This window comes from Pongo pygmaeus, chromosome 2, assembly GCF_028885625.2.
Source record: "Pongo pygmaeus isolate AG05252 chromosome 2, NHGRI_mPonPyg2-v2.0_pri, whole genome shotgun sequence".
In the NCBI taxonomy this organism is placed as follows: domain Eukaryota; kingdom Metazoa; phylum Chordata; class Mammalia; order Primates; family Hominidae; genus Pongo; species Pongo pygmaeus.
Genome location: NC_085930.1, coordinates 124451856 through 124476802, shown reverse-complemented (window position 1 = coordinate 124476802; position 24947 = coordinate 124451856). Strand labels below are relative to the sequence as shown.

Genomic DNA, 24947 nt, shown 5'->3' with positions numbered 1-24947 from the left:
CCCATCTCAGATTGAAATCCCCAGAGAAAAGTTAGAAGTGACAACAACAGAATCAGAAGAGCAGCTATCCCTTTGATACGTGATATCTGTTCATCACAAACAGGCTTCTTTCATTTTGTTAATCTGTCCTAGCAGAAAGATCTACTCATATTTCATTCTAAATGAAGGTAAGGTGGCATAAAAGTAATGGTAATCTCACCTCCTGGGTAAAGAAAACATTACAAATCAGAAAATCGTTTTTAGAAACATACAATAACTTGTAATCTGGAACCAGAAAGATAGATATTTCCTCTTTTGACAAATCCTCATTCTATAGCAAACAATGTATAAAGACATCTGACATGTTTAAGACAGGACAGAAATGATGCTTTTGATCATTTTGGCACTAAAATGATTCATGATTTTATCAGATTAGTGCCTGTTTTCCATTTTTCAGGAAATGGTCCAAAAGACATACTGTTTTTATTGACAGGACTTCCAAACTAGTTATTATTTGCTAATAATGTTGTGTTAAAAATCTGAGCAGAGTGTCTTGCCAGAGAGAGAGAGAGTGAAACTTTTATGCCCAACGGTGTTTGGATGAGCAAGATAATTACACCCTTGTCCATAGCAGATGCTCTGTTCTTCGCTTTGGCAGTTTCCCTGTTCAGTGTGCAAATAATTTTCTCTACTAAAGTTGGTAGCTATTTGCTACAAATATATTTCTTTTCCAGAAAAGAATGGATCTTTTCCATCACCACTCACAAATAGCAACTGAATTGACTGGAGTTTTTGTTGTTTCAAACACATACACAAAACTGATGTGAAGCAGAAAGAAACTCCTATGAATGCCCTATGTCTGTCAAACGATGTGAATAAAATAAGTTATTTACTAAAATAGTTGAAAAACTACATTGTAACAATGATTTGAACTTATTTAAATAAAGACTTTTGAAAAAGTCAATGTTGATAGTCAAATATTTTTAAAATTCAAATGTGCATTTAGTTAGTTTATAATAGAAAAGACACTTATTTACATGTGTTGCAAATACCTTATGAGCTCTCTTAGCCCCTCTATTTCTGTAACAGGCAAAATTCACTTTGTACATATATAGTGAGACCAAAAATAAGGAGCTTATATTCCTCACAGTTTTGACAGTCATGTATGACTATGCTTGAAATGGGTGGGTGTATTCTCTCTGGCCAATGATGAACAAATACATTTCCATAAGCCACTATGCTTGCTTTTTGGGTAGCCCAGATGCTGTGGTTGCATCTGTAAGTAAGTAGTATGCTGGCAGGTGTTTTGGCAGAGAACTGCAGAAGGGGAAGGATGGAGAAAATACATTTATTATAGTTGCCTTTTTTGTTCTTACCACAGCCTCAGAAGCATAAAGGCAAGTAGAACCTCTCCTCAAGTTGCCATGTTTTCATAGATACATAAGGCAACATATACTTATCTAATAAAACTAATAATATAATTGGGAGTTAGGATGATGAATTATCCCCAAGCCTCCCAAGAATAATCATTGTTGACTAGACTTTTATGGTAAAATTCACCTTCCAGCCAAAGATTAATTAAGTGCCTACTGAAAGATTTTGTTCCAAGTATGTACATATAAGTGCTGAGAATCAGAAGTGTGGCTGGCTGCGTGGCCTGTCCTCAACTCTTCAGCATTCCAGGGGTAGAAATATCTACTGAAGGACAAAATGTTTATCACCAGCAGGGACATGAGAAAAAACGTCTCCTAGAACCTTAAGCAGGGAGGAGATAAATCTGTCTATGATAAAGGTTTCTCGGAGGAGGTGAAATTTGAATCCTGCCTTCAGGATGAATAGTCTTGGCTACTGGGGAACCAAGAGGAAGGCATTTTATGTAGAACAGCAGCAGGAATCAGGAGGCAGTAGACTGCTCATTTTCAAATGGCTTTTTCAAAGCATGCTCAAATACTACTATTAGGTTAGATGGCACTGAAAAGAGAAGATGGCCCTGTTTGGACATTAATATTATTTCTCTTCCCACAGAAGAAAAAGAGTTGTAGCAGAAAGCCAGGCACGGTGTCTCACACCTGTAATCCCAGCACTTTGGGAACCCAAGGCAGGCAGATCACTAGGTCAGGAATTCGAGACCAGCCTGGCCAACATGGTGAAACCCTGTCTCTATTAAAAACACAAAAATTTAGCTGGATGTGGTGGTGGGCATCTGTAATCCCAGCTACTCAGGAGGCTGAGGCAGGAGAATCGCTTGAAACCAGATGTAGAGGTTGCAGTGAGCTGAGATCGTGCCACTGCACTCCAGCCTGGGCAAAGAGAGTGAAACTCCATCTCATACATACATACATACATACATACATACATACATACATACATAGAGTTGCAGCAGAAAAGCCAGGAGAAATGCAGTATAATTTTGATAGGAATACCAGATAATGATGTGTATGTATATACTGATAAGAATTTAATAACTCAAATATTTAGAAACATAATTCTAGTTTTATTTAATAGTTACACTAGTGTTACGAGAGAATATCAAACATGGTAGGATAAACAACGGTACAGTAGGATTCTAGGTACATCCAGGGTTAAGTAAGATTAGAAACAACTTTCGTTCACATGAGACATAGGAGGTCATTTTTCCCTTGGATCCTCAGTGCTGGATTTCCATTTCTGTTTCTAGGTGAAGAGCACTGAATTGTGTAAGGGCCATCCACAGAACTTAATCACTGCTTAAAATGTTGTATCAAAGTTAAAAATAACCAAGTAGATCCTGTATGAAATTGGGAACTTCCTTTTCCATAGGATAATAAATGCCCGCATCAGAGACATGGTCCTTATTCTCTTTTCGTTCCTTTTACTTAACCTTCTCCCTTACTGGCTGCTATTCTATCCTCCCTTCTCTCATTACACGTAGACGCATCTATGCTTCCACCCTCTTTCTCCTTTCAGAATGCACTTAAACACACTTAGTAAAAACAATCCATTTTGGGACATCATTTTCTCCTTGTGCAGGAGTCTTTTAAGGTTTTAGGATGAAGCATTATTGACAGGTAACTTGTGTCCATTTCTAATCACTGTTGAATCATCCCTGCAGTTTCTGTGTTTATTCTTATGCCTGATCACATTCGATAACAAAGCTTGTGCAAAATCAAAAACAAAAAGGTCTTGAACTGCAATCAAATAAAGGGGAGCTACCTGGTTAACAAGTTTTACAAAACATTTATTGGAAAATATATCTATCCCATGAGATAGGCCACAGTCAAAGGACCACCCACTTTCTCCATTAACATGTGGATAGCTGTCTGCTTCTTACTGCACTTTCATTCTCTAAAAATAACCACCACGGTCTTTTAGTGAAAATAAGTGAGTTGGAACCAAAAACAAAGGCACAACATCCTTCTCCAAATAAGTTACTCAGAAATGCTTTTTGGGGAAACATAGTTTCTAGCATCTTCCATTTTCTTGCTATTTATCCATACTTCGAATTACTTCATTCATTAGTTCTGACAAGGGATTGTATTTGTATCATTGCTTGACAAATGTGTTACATGTTTCAGTCTTAAAATATTCCACTCTGAGCTCAGTGCTGCATACTTGGGAGATAATGTTAAATCAGCCTCGCGACACACTGCTGTCATCATGCCAAATAACTCAGGGAAAAATGATAAGGGTATAAAGAGATCAATAAGGCAAGAAAATCTGTGCTTTCAAAAGTAAGGCAAAATATGAGAAAGACTATCAGTCAAGCATCGGGGCATAAATAAAGCAAGGATATGCCACGTTTAGGGCACCGTGATGCTACAGTGAGCAATTATCCCATGAGTAGTAAATTTCTCTTACGTTTGCCTAGCTCCTTTAATATAGGTCATTCTAAAATATAGCCATAAGATTCACTGGCACATTGATCAGCCTAGCATTGCTCTTTTTTCTCCCGTAATAGAATAAAATAAGGAAATTGCTGATAAATGCTGAGAAGGACAATTCCCAGACCATTTAGATGTGAGTGGCCACACTGGAGTGTTCTCCCTGTGTAAGAAAGATTTATATAACTCACATCTTTGTAAATATGAATTACGCAAATACATTTCTGCCCATCGAGATGATATTACTCAACAGGGCCCTCATAAGTGCCCAGTTCTGTGGGATTTTTAGACAGAAAACAAGCAAACTGTAGAAACCGGCAATTTGGAAATTAAATCTTTTATTGAGTAATAGGTGCTCAGGCGTGCATCAGGAAGCAATTGTTTTTCTTTTTCAGCAAAGAGCATTATATTATTACAAATTTGCAACAATAAATGGAATAGCTTGCAGGCGCAAGACAGTAAATTTATGAACATTTGAAAATAGAAATTTATTTTTGTGTGCTAATGGTCAGGGAGACCGTGAAACTGGCCCAGAGCCCTTGAATGTCAGTCTCAGGAAGGTGATCTATAGACAGTGAAGAGAATTTCAGGATTGCTTTTATTAACATGGGGATGAAGTGTGAAAATTAATTTTTGTTGGGGGAAGATAAAGCTTAAGGCTGCATGTGGGATAGATTAGAGTACTTGGAGCTTGGGAACAGGAAATGCAATTTGGAGACAGTTACCTTAATCCATATGTGAAGTGAAGTGCTCCGAATAGAAATAGCAGAATGGATGGAAAAGACAGATGTGGGAGACACTGAGAATGCAGCATAGGCAGGGCTTGGGGCCTGGATGAGACTCAGTCACGACAATGAAATTTTTTTTTTTTTTTTAAAAAGATGTATCCAGATGTTAAATTATCAGTATACTGTATATCTGTGGAAAATGATTGCTAAGTTCAAGTGAATATTCAAGGCATAATGTAGGATGAAATTTTCATGCCATGATACAACACTTGGAGGTGCCCTTCAGCATGTAGAGCCATCCGGAAAAGTGTCCAGAAAAGGACATGAAGGGGCATGGGCTAAAAGCACATTGTAGACAGAAAGAACAAGTGGAAACGCATAGGAAAAGCGTGGCCTCTGACTCATTCCTGTAGACTATTTAGAGTTAAACATCTGTTGCTTTCAACTTTCTTGGTGCTCTCCCTATTTACTTTAAGTCATTTAGCTCTATCACACGAGATACTTACATCTGAAAATGGGAGATCACTTCTTGATATGACAGAGAGGTGGAATTTTCAGATCACCTCTTGGTATGTGGGAGAGGTGGACAGAGGGAGGTGTGGCTGAAAAGGTGAGATAGTGCAGGTTTGCCTAGAAGCTGATAAAATTTAGGCTTTAGGGTCCCTCCTTTTCCCCAACCTCTTCCATAATCTTATATCTAATCCTGTATAATCATTTTGTATTCTTCTCCTCAAAAATGGTCAATGGCCATCCAAAGTGTATAAAATTTAGATCCCACAAGATCCACATTATTTCATTAACTAGCAATGTGTTTACATGGTTACATGGATTTGGAAAATTTGTAAAAGAAATACGTTTTAATCACAACTGGTCCTTGTCTCTTTTCACACTAGTTTCCCTATTTGTATTTTTTTTTTCCTTCCAGTGGTGGCATGTATTTTGGAATTTAGCTAAGGGTAAGTTGGGTGGGAGGTGCATTTATTTTGGATTCAATAGGATCTATGTTTGTGTTATTGCTAGATGTTTTGTGGTCTGAATGGTTTCCAAGAATACTCATACTCCTCACTGTACCAGTGTCTTGGGCATTGTGGTAGGAACATGCTGGGCCAACACAAGGTTCTATTGTGATAGGAATGTGGTCTCTGGTGCCCAACACTGGAAGGATGTGGGAAGTAGAAGAAAAAATCTGAAGCCAGAAGCCAACTCTGTGCAAAATTCATCCACATTGTTGTGCCCAAATTTACTATCCTAACCTTCCTACCATTCTTACCTTATAACAAGTTATAAGCTATTACCATTTATGAGTTGTGAAGCTGAAGAAAACATTTCTGAACTATCACTAGAAAAAAAAAGTGCCTATCAGCTATTAGAGGACAGGCAGAATTATCTGTCTCTAGATAATTCTCGCTGGAGAAAATAGTATGAAATTACTCTCATATAAAGAGACAATCAAAAGGTTTGCAGCAAAAAAGGAGAGGGGATTATTTCTGAAGTGTGTCAGGGAATTAATATTATTTTCTACATTTTTTATTTTCGTGTTTTTCTTCAGCTTTTTAATATTAGTGATGTGTTGAAATTTCATTTTTATTCTAAACAAATATTCATTTTTTAAGTAATTTTATATTTATACATTTTATTCTTTCTTTAAATGGGTCTCCAACATTGTATAAACTTAAGGCACAACAAGACCTGAGTTTGTCTGTGGGTTCAGGGGACACCTTAATTTTCATAATCAAGTATGTAAACTTAACCTCTGGCTCATCCATGCAGTCCATGTAGAGTTAAATATCTGTTGCTTTCAACTTTTATGGTGTTCTCCCTTTTTACCTTCAGTTAGCTCTACCCAATAATATCTTAATTCTCTAATTATTATAATTTGTGAATATCCTATGGGTTTATATTAAGTGGAATATATTAGTATCCCTTAGTATGCTGTACCCTAATTCCAGTTAAAAAGAACGTCCCCCTTTCTGCATAGCATAGTATTTGAGAAATATATTTAAACAGACTTTTAAAACTGTTTCAAAACAGAGATATGTGGTTCAAAACAAAACAACAGTGGAATATACACCAAAATCGGGAATATATGAACATGGAATATTATTCCATTTAGAGAAGTTTGAGAATTTAAACTAGTTTCATTTCAGAAGAGTATTTTCAGAAGTGACACAATCCTGTGAAATAAAGTATATAATCAGAAGTGTATAATCTACTGACAAGGAAAGGAATTGTCTATCATTTATCAATACTCTATTACATTTTGGTAAAACAAATGTAATAATTATTTTTACTCCATTTCATAATGGAACACATAAGATGTGTTCTTGACTAACAGGAAGACCAACCATTGGAATTTAAGCTTGTATAATCGGCAAAATTATAACGTCAGTGATTATTTTTCTAGTTTTCCCCCTTTGTGTCTTCAATAAAAAATAATCTATATCATTAGGCAGGGATGAGATATTGATTGGTCACTAAAACTAGCACATCAACTACAGACATAACTCTCACTTTCTTTCCATTCATAAACAAGTCATTATTTGACCTGCTAGGATGTGATAAGTAGTTCAAAGTAAATGGAACACACTAGGTCATGCCATTCTCAGTCTTCTAATCAAGATAAAATAAGTGCAGAATATACTTCTTTTTTGTTATTATCTGTGTCATTGCACAAAATTGTAAATTGGGTCCAGGATAGGAACTGGTGGCCAAAATTAGAGGTGTGGCTATTTGTCTCTCTTTCTGAAATTGCTAACATATGACACTAACTGACTTTGTCAGAAGCCTCAGTGCTAAATGAAATTAATGACCAGTGGAATCCAAATAAATAAAAGGAAATGTGCCTTTGCACATAGCGTAGCCAGATTCAGGACGAATAGACAGTCAATGTTGCAGAATATTATAATACTCCAAAAAGTGGTTCTTGGCCAATGGTGGGTGTGCTAGAATCTCACTCTTCCGCATGACTAAACTGGGAGGATTTAGGCATTAAAAAAGAGCTCTGTCTCTGTGATGTAGTGTATACTTTGAGAATCTTTGCTTTCCTCTGCTGAAATAAGGACATAACTCTAGAGGGTGCCTGTTTTCATTGGGTGAAAAATATTCCTTTGCTAAAAAATGTCTTACATATGAGTGTACTAATGGATCTTAATTCAGTTGAGTAAAAACCACCATGCTAATAGCAAAAGTCCTATGTTGTTAGTCCTTCTCTCATTTTATTTTTATCTGTATTATTACTAAAGCAGTTTTCTCCAATTACTGCAAACCACAAGGAAAAGAGCAATCAAATTGATTACATTTATTGTCTTTGAGAACTCCAGTTATAAAACTAGACCATTCCATCATTCTATTCATTGTGATACTTAAAACTGTCACTCTGGGTAGTGAAATGTGTTTTCCTTTATTATAAAGAATACAGTTTACAGTAAAATAACTGGACATTCTCACAAGAATTAGCAATGGATGCAGGTGCCATTTTTTCCTGTACTCTATGCTTGATCAAAAGGCCAAGAAGCAATCTCCTCTACTCTTAATACAGGTAAGTATAGACCATATTTCAGTATTCCAAGTTTATCTATTTATCTTTTCTTTGCTTTCTATGCTGTGCTGTGTGCTGAGAACTCTGTATTAACCCCACCTGTATAAACTGTTCTACTTTCATTATCTTAGGACTTCAAGGAGTAATTGTCACTGGATATATTTTAATCTTTAAAATATTATCTCATAACAACATTTATTATAATATTATCATTGAATTTATCTGATGAATCCTAATTATCTGTTCTATTTTACACATGTTATAGTGTAGGTTAAATTTTTATCAATTACCTGAGAATTAGAAATCTCTGGTCTTTGTTATATTATCATAAATTTTCTCTAATTAGATCTCTTCTTCAAGTTGAAATTCTGGATGGAAATTCTTAATACCAGTAGTGTTAGGAAGTTGATCTATAGATAAAAATATTTTCTCTACTTACAAAACCATCATTATAGTAACATAATACATAGTAATATGGTAATATAATGAGCTATAATTCTAGGCTGCTTCACTGGTTTGTAAACTTAGGCAGATCAGTTATCCATTATTCGCCAAAGTGTTGGGTTCCATATGATGTTGGCTATGGGTAGAAGGGGAGAGCGATACATATGTAAGTTTGTGTGTAAATTAATATATAAATCTTGCTTATTAAAATTTTGAACTTCACAAGCTATTATTAAGACCCATTTCCTGAATTTAAGGAATACTTACACCACTACCAACATGATTTTAAGAAGGCAGTTTGTGTTATTACTATTGTAGTTCATGCTATGCTTTTTGCTTTGGCGATGGATGCTGTCTCAGTTTAGCTTCTTATGTTTGGTGTCTCTGTTTTCATCCTGCTTAAGATGTAGTCAATTTTATGGCGTTAATGGTCTGCCCTCTGAGAGCTTAAAGTAGACCCTGAGCATTTGTAAAGCAAGAAATGATGTTAGTAAAGATACTTTAATTGCGGGGAGTTCTCTGTTGGCTGGTAAATAAGGATGTTCTCTTTGAGTTCCACCTTTCTTTGAGAAATTTTCATGTTTCCTGTACTATTCCTCTATTATATCATGGAAACTTACTAAATCAGCCTGTGCATTCTGCCCACATATTCTCTCATGGTGCCTTCTGGTCCTAGCAGCTGAGCCAGGGCCATCAATAAATCTTCTTCTTTTCCCCCAAGATATTCCTAGTTGCTTCTTTACTATTCATTCTTGTAATCCCATTCACCTGTGTGTATCATTTAGGATGCTGGGCAGTTGCATAGCGTTTCACCTAAGGTCACATCCTGATGGGATTTGGTGGGATCCTAGAGCTGGCTAGGACCACTTGTGAGAGCTGATTGTTAAATTCTCAGAAATGACGTGACTCAGTTATTAGACTGCTTAAAGGTAAAAATCAGTGTTGTACTTAGGGTTTTTTTTTTTTTTTTTAATCAACGTAGCTATAAATCAGGGCTTTTTCCCTGTTGTTTTTTTTTCTCTCAGAGATTCAGAATACCTGCACACCACTAATTTTGAATAGTTTTCTGTTTTGATTCCCCACTCCTTGCAATTTGCCTTTTAGTGCATAGAGCAAGCACTGAGGCTTCTTTAAGGGAAGCAAATAAATGATCACTCCTAGAATACTCTTTATTTTAGTGATTGTACTTTAGAAAAGGCTGTTATCGGCCAGGCACGGTGGCTCACGCCTGTCATCCCAGCACTTTGGGAGGCCGAGGCTGGTGGATCATGAGGTCAGGGGATTGAGACCATCCTGGCTAACACGGTCAAACCCTGTCTCTACTAAAAATACAAAAAAAAATCAGCTGGGCGTGGTGGTGGGCACCTGTAGTCCCAGCTACTCGGGAGGCTGAGGCAGGAGAATGGCATGAACCCAGGAGGTGGAGCTTGCAGTGAGCCAAGATCTCACCACTGCACTCCAGCCTGGGCAACAGAGCAAGACTCTGTCTCTAAAGAAAAAAAAAAAAAAGAAAACAGAAAAGAAAAGGCCGTTATCACTATTTGCCAAGTTTTACATCGTATTCTTCAACCAAAGCAAAAACAAAACAAAAGCATACTCTGAATATTGGAGATGTGTAGAAAGTACTCTGGAATGTATAAATGTATTACTATCCCATTCTTACGCTATGGACTATTTGCTTCAGCTACCCTAGAGCATCTATCTTATGACTTGTTAGAAATTAGGGAGATAATTAAACTGAAAAAAACAATTTAAGCCATTGTTTACCCACAAAATATTCTTGCAGGGGAACAATTTTTTAAAAATCTAATTATTTTTAGTGTTGGGAGCCATGAAATTAGTACAGTTTATTTCTTGTATATAAAGCTCCTTTTAATTAAGTGCATGGATATTTAGTAGTTGGTGTGTTATTTAACCTGTAAGTTTTTTCCACTGACAGTTAAATATGTCTTATTTTAATTAGTACTTTTACAATTTTTAGATATTTCTCAGAATCTGTGTATTCTAAGAATGACTTCCCTTATAAAAATTTATATTTATCTTAAAAAATTCTTCTGAGAGTCTTGTCATCAGCTTATCTGAGAGCATTCTAGCTACTAATAGTAGCTACTCTCAGTAGCTAGAATAATACCAACTAAACCTAATGTCCCATTAAAGAAGGATATTCTTTGACTTATAATCTAGAGAATTTCATTTTGACAAGCATCAATGGACTTTTTACTTTGTATCACGAGATTTTAAATCAGGCAAGCCAGAGTTGGCTAGATCAGTCAACAAACCAATACACCTGTTAACCAAAAGAACATTACTGTTCATGAAAACAATGGATATTATAAAAATGCTTTAGGATTTATGTGATAATAATAGCTAGCATATATAGAATGCTGTGTGCCAGTTTTATTCGCAGTGCTTTACACACAATCACTCACTTGAAATGTTTAACAATGTTCCGAGGTAGTTATTATTTCAATTTTTTGAGATGAGGAGACGGAGACAAAAGAGGTGGCAATAGAAGTAAAGCAAGATTTGAGCCTGGGTTGTGTGTCTGCAGGATCTATGTTCTTAGTAACTATACAATGGCAGTAATGTTCCTTTCTTCTTCCTGAGCCTATGAAGAGTATACCAATCAAGGGCAAATGCCCTTTAACTGCCAGTCTCTGAAGCTCAATTACTTCTTTAAAAAAGGACAATAGCAATTTGGAGAAGAAAAAGCAGAACTATCTTATTACTAGAGTTAGTTCCTTCTCTTATGTAGAATATCACCAGGCAAAAAAAAAAAAAAAAAAAAAAAAGAAGAATCTCCAGTAATAATCACACAAAAAAGAAAAGATGCATCTGGAATTGGATGTGCCTATATTCTTTTGAGAAATTCTCTAAGGTTTGAGGTGCATTGACTTAAAATATACTGAAAATGGGAGTCCTCATACAGGTTTATAATTAAGAGCAATAGAAGTTTGTGTAAATATTTTATAAGTTTCTTATTATAAAAATTATAAGAAATTTGATAATATAAATTGCCTAATATTCATTTTATCATGAGGTATTTTTTCTTAAACTTGAACATTAATTTATTCTCATAGTTACCACCTCACAGCCCCAAACATAATAAATTTTGAAAATGTATTTATAGGAAATTATCCATGCAAGTGCTCATTTCAATTTTTATAATGAAGCAATTACTTTGCATGTATTAATTTCTGTCACATTTTTGATCTGTGCTCTAACATTGTCTTCTTGAGGAAATTATTCTGTTTTATAGTTCAAATTTCTTAGATTTAGGACTTTAAAGGCCTAGGTTCTGTTCACATTTATTTTTGCTACATCAATAAGATATGAATGAATTGGCTAATAAAGCAACAAAACTATTTTATGTCATGGAGTATAGGTTATTGTTTATGAAATTGCTGAATTGCCCTGCTAATTCACTGTAAGAAAACCTTCTCCTTTTTTTGCCTTGGTCCTGTTTGGACAGAAATAAAATTGGTAGCATGTATGTTACATGGAGGATGGCAGGGTTACGGGGGTGGTTTCTCTTTTGGGATGGCAGGTAAAGTAGATTATATGGTACCGAAAATGCCGAGGGCCCCAGGCAGGCAGCTTGTTTGCCAAAGAGAGACACATTTACTCTGTACCTACAGCTAATCTTAATTTCTATCTTTTCTTGGTATTTAGCAATATTACAATTCAAATGAAAGTTTAGTTATTGGTTAAAAAGATAAAATACACCTTTTCCCCTCAAATTATATTTTTACTTCCTACAAATCTTTTAATAATGTGCATGTTTGGTCAGGGGAGGTATCAGTTGAAAGAGAGGTTTTATATGCCAAAATATAAACCTACTTCTTGAGTGTGGGAGGAAGCTTGAATATGGTTTCTACTAAAAGGAGATTAATTACATTTTAAGAAATTCCTGTAACTAGTAGCATAGCATAGAAACTGTGACCATTATTTCATCAGCACATAGTATGGGAGATTATACCTTGTAACTATAAGAATGATATATATTAGCATTGTCCAGTAGAACTTTCTGTGATGATGAGAATGTTCTGTGTCTACCTGTCAGATACAGCAGTCAGTACCCACATATGTTTTTCAGCATTTGAAATGTAACTAGCACAACTGAAGAAATACATTTTTAAATTTAAGTTAATTTTAATTAATTACCTGTGAATTTAAATAGCTGCATGCTGCTAATGACTGTCAGATTGGACTGTATATATTTAGATTTAAACCTGGAGTTAACGGAAGTGAAGACTGCTTAGCTTCAGGTCCTGGGTATGATGCTGAGCAGCTGAACAACCTTGAAAAGTCGTTTAACCTCCCTAAGTCTCAGTATTCTCTTCTTCAACATAGAGATAATAATAGTTCTTACCTCTAAGAGTTCTGAGATCAGGAAATAAATCAATGAGCATAAAGCTCTTAGAATTGTGCCTGGAATATAATGTATGCTCAATAAACTTTAGCCATTGCTATTCTTATTTTATAATCTTTTGTAGATATTGATGAAGTAGAAACTGAAAAAGTATGGAAATGAAATAGCTCTAAAGTAATAAAAGGAAAATGTCCTGAATGGGTATAATTTTAGGTGATCCTTGAGGAATATGTGGGATTTGGATAAATAGAAAGTAATTACAGGGTGACCATGCATCTTGATTTGCTTCAGACAATCTGTTATTCCTTGTGTCCTGGTTTAATTACTAACATCTCCCTCTTTTACTCTCAAATTTTCCCAATTTGTAAGATAAATATTAAGTCACCGTAGAATTAGATACAGGAGTACAGCCCAGGCATTTCAGATGCAGGGAAGATAACATATTAAGGTATAGATGCAGATGTGACTACGCTGTGGTTTGAATGGTGAGTACTGGGAAGTAGAAGGAAACAGGGATACGTGTAGGCTGGACGCATTATGGAGTTGGGATGAGAACAGGTATAAGGAAATTAGATCGGATTGTATATGCTATTTGTGCTATTATTGAATTGCTCCTGTGTCAACATAGATTCACTTTCAGAAAAGCAAAGTTCTCATTTAATTGGACAAAAATATTTGGTGTATCAAAAAAACTGATACTATTTTGTGTTCTGATTGTGTTTCCATTACTGACAGTAATTTTTGTTATAGGTAATTGGGAACAAAGTGTGTTATTTCTATCATCCCTTTGCTACCAGTAACCAAATCAGTAATGTGATTGGTTAATATGGAAGCTAGTCAATTAAAATGGAAAATCCCTCATTATTATCTGAAGCCATGACTTTCACAACTGGAGGAAACTTTGCAAGAGTTCATTTAGTTGCAATAAAGTATTATCACTGCATATTTTATGTTGCTCTTTAAGCTACATCCATTGTAGCTTATCACTGCATATTTTATGTAGCTCTTTAAGCTACATCCATTGGTCTCCATTCTATTTAGGAGGCTGCACATTTTAAAACAGCTAGGGGAGGCCAAGCGCGGTGTCTCATGCCTGTAATCCTAGCACTTTGGGAGGCCGAGGCGGGCGGATCACAAGGTCAGGAGATTGAGACCATCCTGGCTAACACAGTGAAACCCTGTCTCTACTAAAAAATACCAAAAAAAAAAACCAAACCAAAAAAAAGCCAGGCTTGGTGTCACCCACCTGTAGTCCCAGCTAGTTGGGAGGCTGAGGCAGGAGAATCGCTTGAACCCAGGAGGCAGAGGTTGCAGTGAGCCAAGATTGTGCCATTGCACTCCAGCCTGGGTGACAGAGTGAGATTCCATCTCAAAAAAAGCTAGGGGAATTTTAATTGTTGGCAATATTACTAATTGTAATTTTAGGGAAATAGAATATTAGACCGTGAAACATAATATTATGTAAAATACAAAATTAGGAAAAACCCCATCTCTACTAAAAATACAAAAAAAAAAATTAGCCAGGTGTGGTGGAGTGCACCGATAATCCCAGCTACTCTGGAGACTGAGACAGGGGAATTGCTTGAACCAGGGTGGTGGAGGTTGCAGTGAGCCAAGATCATGCCACTGCACTCCAGCCTGGGTGACAGAGCAAGACTCTGTCTCACAAACTAAAAAAATAAATAAAAAATAGAGATTATGGGGGAAAACTAAACTAAAAAATTAGGCAAATATATCTTTCTTATTAAGTGTAAGAATGTTACTCTAAGCATAATTGTTTTACATTTCTGAAGACCTCTTTATCTCTGATTGTATTTGACATTGACATGGTTGGCTAGCCCAGTAATCTCCATAAAGAGTTTCTGGTGACCTGTTCTGGGTTTTCACTCATTGCCTACTTATTCTAGCTCATCGTGAAAGCAGGCATTTGGGTTGATCTCTGAGGTATTCCTTGGACAAACAAAGCAGATATTCCATTATGGTCACTTTCAGTATTTCTGGAGAACGCTCTGATTCTAACAATTATTGTTCATATTGTAGCTAATACTGTAATCTCCAGCTGGGGAACACATCATGGCTCATTATTTCACAAGGAAGCAATCATTATCAATATTGGAGTCCTAGCATTTTGGGTTATTTTCAAGGTATACACTTGACTTTTTAAACTAATTCCATCAGCACTGCAATGTCTGAAGTATATGTTAATTTTGTTTGTTTGTATTTAAAGAGATAAAAAGTTAGTCAAATTAAAAGAAGAATTGGGCAAAGACCAGATGTCGTTGGCATTTGAAAAACTGATAATCTTTATAAAACTCCATTGGTGTCATTTATAGCACCCCTTTTTGCTAGCTTATAAATTTATTAATCAAATTTGTTTATAGGTGCTTGAACTGAACAATAACTAGTTTATTTGTGTTTCCAAGTACCATGAATTTTAAAATGTCATTTAATATCTAAGCCTCTGAATGGAATTCAATGACTTTAAATTAAACCTATTTGTAAATAGCACAGAGCAATGTGTGATTATGCAATCTGCTGAGGTTTTCAAAAACTAACATTTGGAGCAAAAGTGAATCTCATTCTGACAGAATTTTAATAAAAACTCAGTAGTGATTTGTAAATACTTTCAAACAAATTAGCCATCCCAGCCACAATGATTGTTTCATCACAGCTTAGTTCTTGATGAAAATGGCAAACCACAGTTCTAATGACATAATTTCATTTCAAGAATAGTGGCTTTCATGTTTAAAAAATCACTGGCTCTTTAGCACCCCCTTCAAGGTGAATTACTCCAACTAGAACTGAGAAGGCAATGCTCATATTGTGGATCTGCCTTGTGATGATGATAATGACAATGGTAATGATGAGAAAACAAGAAAGAATTACTGAATATTGGCTCTGTGCCAGGCCCTGTGATAAACATTTGACAATAATTTATACATTTTAGCTTCACAACACTCCGATGAAGTGAAATAATCGTAATTCCTCTTTCACTCATGACAAGAGGTTTAAGTGCCTAGTTAGTGGCGGAGCTGGATTCATAGTGGGCAATCCGGAGCTCTTAAACACCATGTTACCACTGTTGACAGCAGCTATTACCTAGGCCAGTTGATAGAGAATATTCAAATGATTGCCTTTCATGAGGAGTTTTGTCTTTTATTGCTTATTTCCATATCTGAGCTTTGGGTAGGAAAAGAGAAGTAGGACAGATTTTCACCAAACTGTTACGAAAGACATAATTGAAACAATTGTTTACTATGCTTGTATTCTAGATAATGGAGAGGCAATTGTCTAGCATAAAATTGCAAAGCCATAATGTATGTGGTTCATGAAACCATGGCTGTAATTGCATGGCTTGCCTTAGATATTAATTTAACTGCATTTGTTATTACTTGCACAGAGAGTATTCATATTCACCCTCATTTAAGTCTATTATAGACACACTAGTGACTGCCACAGTTCTTATCATGTCCACTCTCTCATGTTGTGTTCACACTAGAGGAAAGGTCTGAAGAATAAAGGTTATGTGGAAATTACACTGTCAAGGAGATGAATCCAACAGCCTGTAGCAGTGTTATCCAGCGAGCAATGGATTACATGTGTACGTGCAAGCTAAATAATATATGATTTAAGACAATAATGTAGTTTGTATTTATTTTTGGATAGTAAAAGAGTTGGCATGTCAGTCCCTTGGGAGATTTTATCCAGGGCTTTACCCTTGAGTGGATAAAAAGAGTACAAATTCTATTGCATAGGAGATGAATAAAAACAAATCGGGGAGACCATCAGCAGAACAGACTGCTGTGTGATGGAGTCCAAGGCTACTCCAAAACCACCAGACCAACTGCCTCAGGATCCTGCCAGCAACCAGATGCCGGCAATAGAACTGACTGCAGTTTGGCATCAGGGCTCTGTGATTCCCAGCCAAGGGGAATTGCATGCAAAAAATATTTAAAATTCTCTTTGTAAAGAGTTATGTTTTCCATCAGAAGGAGAAGTATGTTTCAGACTTAGTCTGCTGCAAATGAAATGTGGCATACTGACATCTTGGTTACAGATGGTGGAACTGCGTATGTTGGAGGGGGTGAACACCATGCGAAGTTGAACTTTGGTTTGGTGGTAAGATTTTGTTTATGGTTTTTAGGCCATTGAGTTAGTATCATTCTGTGAGGGGTACTGTATTGGCCTTTCAAGAAGAGGGTCTGGGTCTACTTAAAATAGTGATTCTCAACTGGAAGAGATTTCCCAACCCTACAGGGGGACATTTGGCAGTATCTAGAGATATTTTTGGTTGTCACAACTTTGGGAGAGGGCAGTGCAACTAGCGTCTAGTAGGGAGAGGACAGGAATGCTATCAAATATGCTACCATGCACAGGACAGCTCCCTAAAACAGAGAATTATCTTGTCCAAAATGTGAGTGGTGCCAAAGTATGGAACTAAGGTTTAAAATTATCTGGCTCATATATATTCACTACAACCCCACCTGCAGACAAGTGTTCATCAAATATAGTTTGATAGTGTATAAAAGAAGATTGTTAAATAATTTGCTTTACTCTTTTGATGTGTGAGCAACATTTATTGAATGTCCCAAATGCTTTCTGTTAAAATAAAAAAAAGAAGAAGAAGAAAACACAACTAACCTTTCTCCAAACCTACATACCCAAACCACACATTTTACAAAGGTAGGAGGACCCAGTTGATTCACTTTTCAAACTTGAAAAATGAGGTATATTAACAAAGCACACTAAATGAATCAGCTGTTTAGTATGATCTACAAGCCAGTTCATTTTCCTGTTATTAAATAACAAACCATGAATCTTGACAAATGAACCCACTTGTTTGACATTATTTGAAAAACTCATAACATGCTTGGTTCTGATGGTCACTTCCCCTTTGAAATTAAATTTTAAGATGGACTTCATTTAAATTCTGATAGAGAAAAAGAGCCTTTTAACCTTCATTTTGACTGTCTTCTGTTTATCATCATCATTCTTTCCCTCCTGCTGATACTTAGATACTCCAGAGCTTTTGCCAGAGCGTCATCCTCCAGTGTTTACTTCAAGGAAGTGTTTATGTTTATTGGTGTCCATGTAATTAAGAGCTAAAGTTCTGCAGTGTTGTGGGAGACTGCATGGCTTCTGGAGTCAGAGTCCCTGGTCTCAAGTTGGGCTCCAGCTGTGTGACCTTGAGAAGGTCATTTACCCTTTTTGTGCCTCAGTTTCCTCATTTGTAAAATGAGAAGAATATTATTTGCCTCAATTGTGCTGTTGTGAAGATAGCATATAAAATGTTTAGCAAGCATAAACAGATGCTACCTATAATTATTAGGATTACTATTTTAGGAATAGCATGTTTCACAATGGATGCCAATTCATCTTATTTCATTTCCTAAAGAGGACATTGGCACTGATCCTCTGAGATAGCATCCCTAATGTGTGGCTGAAGGGCTTTAGACCCTATTCCATAATCCCTAACAGAACCTTCCAGCAAAGCTACAATGAATAAACATCTAAGAAAAATCTGCATACTAACCAAGCATATGCAGCTGCAAGAGAAATCCTGTATCTCTCTTCTTCAATCAGAGTGTCATCCAAAATCCCCTTCTGAATGTGCCATTTCCACCGCTTCTAAGCTGACACTGCAAATTCATAGCAACCCCTTGTCCTGTTACAGCACAGTGTTACAGTGTTCAGTAACCCCAGACTGTAAGTACTCTCTCCTCCTAAATAGGATTTATAAAGTGCGACTTTGAGCAATATAGCAAAGTCAATTTTATCTGCAGGAAAATATTTTTCTTTACTAACATTTTAAAATCCCTTCCTCAGTGCTCCAAAATGATTTAAAAGCTAATCAGTGATAAAATCCCAAATCCCTTTAAAGGCAAAGAATTGAGAAAGGAAGCAGAGCCACTTTAATCAGTAAAGTGGCTGCTGTGACCCATTAACCCCTAGAGATTATTGACACTTCTTTTATTTATTTATTTATTTGTTTTTTAAGATACTGTAGTTTGGTCATATGTCTTTGGCAGCAAGAACATACAAAATCGCTTTTGCTTTTCACAGATTAATTCATTTGGGCTTGTGCATTTGTCAGGCATTCCGGGAACTTTCTGCCAACATTTTGTTGATTAAAGGATGTGTATTTGGAATATGGGTGGAGAGGAAGGAATTTATACTTCTTAAAACCAAAGAATGATTTATAATGCTGACTGCTACCTGAATCAATCAGTGCATCATCAACAGATAAGTGAAATACTAAAGATAAGGAAGAGTTCCTACACTGGGTGTTAAAATCTGTGGATTGATTGGTTCAATAACACTGAGAAAATCGACCGCTTTCAGCAGAATTTCTAGAATTTACAAACAAGGATATGACAAAGAAAACTGCCTTTTTGTATTTTGTTCAGAAAGCTTCTGAAATACATTCTTTCTCCACAAGTCTGGTGCTTCCACTCCTAATTATAAATTACATATCTCACTTCAGGGCACACAAGTTCCCGATCCTCATCCCAACTTCGGTTGGCTTTTGACTGTTTTGTTAATTTTTTTCCCAGTGAATTTGTTGGGCCTTTTGGAGGACACATTTATTGTTTTAGGCATCATGCAATTTACTAAATGGTGTTCTGGCTATGGAAATGCTTACAAAGAGCCCTAGGGGGGAAAAGAATTAAGTAAACACATATTGATCATCCTGTAGCTGGTGCTTTCTTATTTGATTAGTCAAGGACTCAGTCTGAACTGGTCCTTCTAATCTGTGATACATAAAGCTGGAGACATTTTTCTGGCTCCCTGGTGGTTTTAAAGGCTATGCAATGGGAAAAACTGCTTTAAACAAAGTCTCATTTTTGAGAAAGCCTGAATACAGAATGGAATTCAAAGAATTTGGAGAGAGGGGAGGTGAAAGTGGTAGCAAACAGCTTTAAAAAGGCCCTGGGAATTTTAAGAGAGTAAGGCATATAAGGGAAGTAAAGAGAAATCTCATCTGACCCATTATGAGATACACCAGGAACCGCTTTGGCAAGCATGTACTGAACACCTACTGTGTGCAGGACTTGTAAAAGAGGTAGAGCTTAAGTTTTGTGAGGATTCCAAGAAGCTAAACAGAATACTTTATGTCAGGAAATAAGTCATAGGTTTTCATGCTAGCTAAGAAACTTGAGCTTTATGTAGATATTAAATTTCAAAAGGCAATGAATATATTCTATTTCATCCAAATACCAGGAAAAGAAGGTTTTATCCTGTATAATTCATTTTAAAATTCATTTTAAAATTCTACGTGAAAAATGTTGATACTAAAGCAATACTAAAGAATAGTTGAGAAAAATGTTTCTTTCTTTTTTTCTTTCTTTCTTTCTTTTTTTTTTTTTTGATAGAGTCTCACTCTGTCGCCTGGCTGGAGTACAGTGGCGCGATCTCGGCTCACTGCAACCTCTGACTCCCGGGTTCAAGCGATTCTTCTGCCTCAGCCTCCTGAGTAGCTGGGATTATAGGCACGTACCACCATGCCCAGCTAATTTTTGTATTTTTAGTAGAGATGGGGTTTCACTATGTTGGCCAGGATGGTCTTGATCTCCCGACCTTGTGATCTGCCCTCCTCAGCCTCCCAAACTGCTGGGATTACAGGCGTGAGCCACCACGCCCAGCCAAAAAATGTTTATTTCAAAGAAGAAATCTGGAGGCTCTGGGTTTTGCTCTTGTCATGTCTACTCTTTCACTTCTGCATTTCTTAACTATTGGTCAGTGTGTGTTTGCATTGCACAGTTTTCTTTCTTTTTTATTTTTACTTTTTTTTTTTTCTGAGACTGGGTCTTGCTCTGTTGCCCAGGCTGGAGTGCAGTGGCGCCATCATGGCTCACTGCAGCCTCAGCCTCCAGGGTTCAAGTGAACCTCCCACCTCGGCCTCCTGGATAGCTGAGACCACAGGCACGTGGCACCATACCCAGCTAATTTTTGTATTTTTTGTAGAGATGGGGTTTTGCCATGTTGTCCAGACTGGTCTCGAGCTCCTGGGCTCAAGCAGTCCACCCATCTCAGCCTCCCAAAGTGCTAGGATTACAGGCATGAATCATAGTGCCCAGTCTGGACAATTTTCTTATTCCCAACCTACCCTGCCTTCCCCAAAATAAGGGGCATAAAAGATGAAACATGATAGAAAGCTTGAAGCCCGCTGCATATGAGATGGTACAGTCTCTGGCTGAGGGAAACAATGGGAATTCAGAGAAAAGCATGTTTCCAGGAGGCTGTTCGAGATTTTGGTGGCTGACTGTTTTCTGAGATTTAGAATTAAGAAGCAGGTAAAGCTAACACCAAGTTTTCTAGCATGGAGACTGGCAGAACAACAGCAACGTTGAAAGATATGGGGTAATTGTATTGGGTGGCTGGTGTGGGGAATTGGGAATGAGAGAATAGGTGCAATGAGTTGCATTTGATATACTGAATCTAAAGCACATTGTCTTATAGACAGTGGGAAATAGGGACTGACCAAATTTAAAATCCTAGAAGGTGTAAAACAGATTACTATTGCAAGAAATGAAGCTGGGTACTGCTAAAACTTGGCCTTCTTTCTCTAAATGCTAAGTGCTATCTTTATTCCATTTTTTATTATATATATAGTAGCCTAAATATTTCTCAAGCACCTACTGTATATCAGGCATTAGGCTAGGTGCTACTCATGTATGGTTTGACACATTCCCTGCTCTCAGGAAACACAGATTAATGCTAGAGGCAGGCATTAAATAAGCCAAAAATAATTAAATAAGACCAAATACACTGAAAGCTGTGGAGGAAAATACCAGAGTGTTGTAGGATGATACTTAATTTGAAATCAGAAGGATGGATTAGAGCCAGCTGAGTAGAGTAGGGCTGAGAATGGGAAGGGTGAAAAGTTGGAAGTACCACAGTGCCTGGTCTAAGAAGTGATTGGAGAAAAAGTCTGATAAAAAATCATGTGGAGCTTTCAGGACTTTTTAATAAGTTTGGTGGGAAGCCACTGCGGGATTCTACATACAAAGTTTAGCTGTCTGTGATTAAGGCCACAGTCAGTTCTATTTCCAGGATATCTCATTATTTACCCAGACCCAATAGGCCTGTCAATTTGGTCAGCAGCACAAGTTTTGGAATGAAAAGACATGCTATTTTCAGGTTGAATATGTTTCTTGAGGTTTCTTTTTAGAATGAAACTGTAGAGCCACAAAGTACATTTTTTCTCTCAGATTATATTATTCCTTACCTTTATGCCATGACACAAAAGGTATTAGAGTTTGACCTCATCTGAATACTTACTTGCTAATGTGCCAAAAATGTGCTGTTTGACAAATTCACACCTCCCAAATCTGATAAAACAGCTAGACTCTTCATCTTCAGATGAGAACCCAGCCCAAAGTTTCCCCACTGGAATCTTGATGAATGTGCTTATTTTGGTTTTGGGTAGCATTTGGGGTCACAACTGAGAAAATCTGGGATAGTTATATAGGTTGATATTACTACAAGACAGATACAAACCATGAATATTAATATTATTGTTATTTTTGCCAATATTTATTGTACACTTATTAATTTCTAGGAACCATTTTGTTTGCATTAACTCAACTTTTTGAAAAAATCTCATTACTTAAGAGAGTACCATTATTATCTCCTTCATATTAATGAGAATGCTGCTTCTCAGAGAGGTTAAGGCACCACTTAAAGGTCACATAGCCAGTAAGAGACACAGCACGGACTCAACCTAGACAGTCAGTGTTAGTTGAGAACTTTTGAAGATATGCCTGTATAAAACAAGAAATAAGCATAATTAGTAAATATGTATCTATGAATTCTGGTATGTATAATTTTAAAAACTCTCACATTGTATATTGCAATTTTCTGGGAGTCATTTTATCATTTTAATTTTGCCATATAATAATGTAATGAATTAAAACAGTGGTTCTCCCAGGGGGAGATTCCTACCAGCACCAGGGAGCATTTGGCAATGTCTGGGAATATTTTTTGGTGATCACATCTGGGGAATGGGCATTACTAGAATCTGGGAGATAGAGGCTAAGGATGCTACTAAACATCCTACAATGAACAAGGACAGTGCCCACAACAAATAATTATCCTGTTCAGATGGTTTATAGTGTGTAGGTTGGGATCCTGGATTAGAGTAATTTAAAGAGGATCTTGAAGGTAAGGAAAGAATGGTAGCTCCATCTTGCAAACAAGGAACATTTAACGTAAAGAAACGATTTTGGGAATATGAGAAAGAGCTAAGATGGATTCATTCATTCAGTCATTCATAGAATCACTGTTTATAGGAATGATTTCTTTGTATCAGGAATTATGCTGAACAGTAACGTTGAGGAAAACAATAGGAGGGAGTTTCTTTGGAGAAAAGGAGGGAACAAAGTAATAGAGGGAAACCAAAGATGCTTGGGTATTAAAGGTAAGCTAGGGTCAGAGTTTATTGCCAAAAGTGACGGTTTTATTTTATTAGGGAGGAAGATATGCTACTTTACCAGTCTAAGGAGAGTCACTATAGTCAGAGACAAGTTCAAATGCCACATGCTACTGCCAGGAGCACCTGATAACTGCTTTTTGTCCCTTTTATGGCTGACTTATGCTGATCTGAATGGAGGGCCAGGGCGGGGGAAGCAAACGATATTCTTGAATGCAACAGAGAGTAGTGATATAAATGTGTGTGTGTATGTACATGTGTGTATTGGAGAGGACACATAGCTTACATTGATTTCGAGTTGTGCTGCTGGCCTGTGAACGGGTGCTGGCTTTTGTTTTTCCAGTAACAGCTTTTTCTGTTTCCAGCAGTCCTATGCACCAGCTCCCCACCCCATGGCTCCTCCCAGCCCCAGCACAAACAGCAGCAGCAACAACAGCAGCAACAACAGCAGCGGGGAACAGTTGAGTAAAACCAACCTGTACATTCGAGGCCTCCCACCAGGCACCACTGACCAGGACCTAATCAAGCTGTGCCAACCGTAAGTGTCCTTCTGCTGCCTGTGCTGTTTCTCACTTCCATACTTGCCTTGGTGGGCAGGATGTGTTATTGCAGTCAGTGCACTCATCCACTGGTGTCTCAGTGAGGAAGACTCTTCTTTACAAACAGGACTTAAATTTGAGATTCAATGCTAGTTTATTTTGGGGAGTGGAATTTGTTTACTTTTTGTTGTCGAGTAGAAGTTCTTGAGCAGATATACATGGAAATGCTGGCTGATTCATAGATATTTGACCTGCAAGATGAAGATCAGTAATAGAGTTACACTCTCAAACCATGTGGCCAGTGGAGTCATTGATGAGCCTCATGAAATAAACGGATTTTCTTGAGAAGTATTAGTGAAGGGAATCTCAAAAACTCAGAAGTGGTAGATTTCAGGATTACCTCTTGTGTTACAAAGCTTTTCTGGCCAGTGCTTGGTAAATGTCCGTTCAGCCAGGACCATGTATTTGGAGAGACATAAGACTAATCCTCTAGTTTCCTTGAAAACATCTACTGCCTAGTCCAGTGAAGCTATCTCCCACCAAGTTCAAGGACCACACTCACTAAGTAGTTTTATATTTGCTTGGAAGCTTGGAAATGATTAAATCCTCTTCAAAAATGTTTTCATGAATCTATTATCTACCAACACTTATGTCATTAATTCTCTTATTTCTGTGCAAATAAAAACATATTTAAGTTCACCTTCTCGTAAAATTAATAATGAATTAAGATCAGAGACCTGGCAGGGCGCTATGGCTCACATCTGTAGATCCCAGCACTTTGGGAGCCCGAGGCGGGCAGATCACGAGGTCAGGCGATCGAGACCATCCTGGCTAACACAGTGAAACCCTGTCTCTAATGAAAATACAAAAAAATTAGATGGGCATGGTGGTGGGCGCCTGTAATCCCAGCTACTCAGGAGGCTGAGGCAGGAGAATGGCGTGAACCCGGCAGGCGGAGCTTGCAGTGAGCTGAGATCACGCCACTGCACTCCAGCCTGGGCAACAGAGCGAGACTCTGTCTCAAAAAAAAAAAAAGAATCATAGACCTGTATTTT

At 37.1% G+C, this 24947-nt stretch overlaps 1 protein-coding gene across 19 annotated transcripts in view; it reads left to right on the top strand.

Moving 5' to 3' along the window:
- Window positions 1-24947, top strand: part of RBMS3 (RNA binding motif single stranded interacting protein 3) — a 764097-nt gene that overhangs the window by 130873 nt on the left and 608277 nt on the right. For 11 of the 19 annotated variants that reach the window (XM_054479599.2, XM_054479609.2, XM_054479606.2 and 8 more), the window contains one exon: window positions 23719-23891. In XM_054479599.2, the coding sequence (XP_054335574.1) occupies window positions 23719-23891 (173 nt within the window). The remainder of the gene's footprint in view (window positions 1-23718; window positions 23892-24947) is intronic. The other 8 variants (XM_054479608.2, XM_054479604.2, XM_054479601.2 and 5 more) reach the window with 1 other exon arrangement.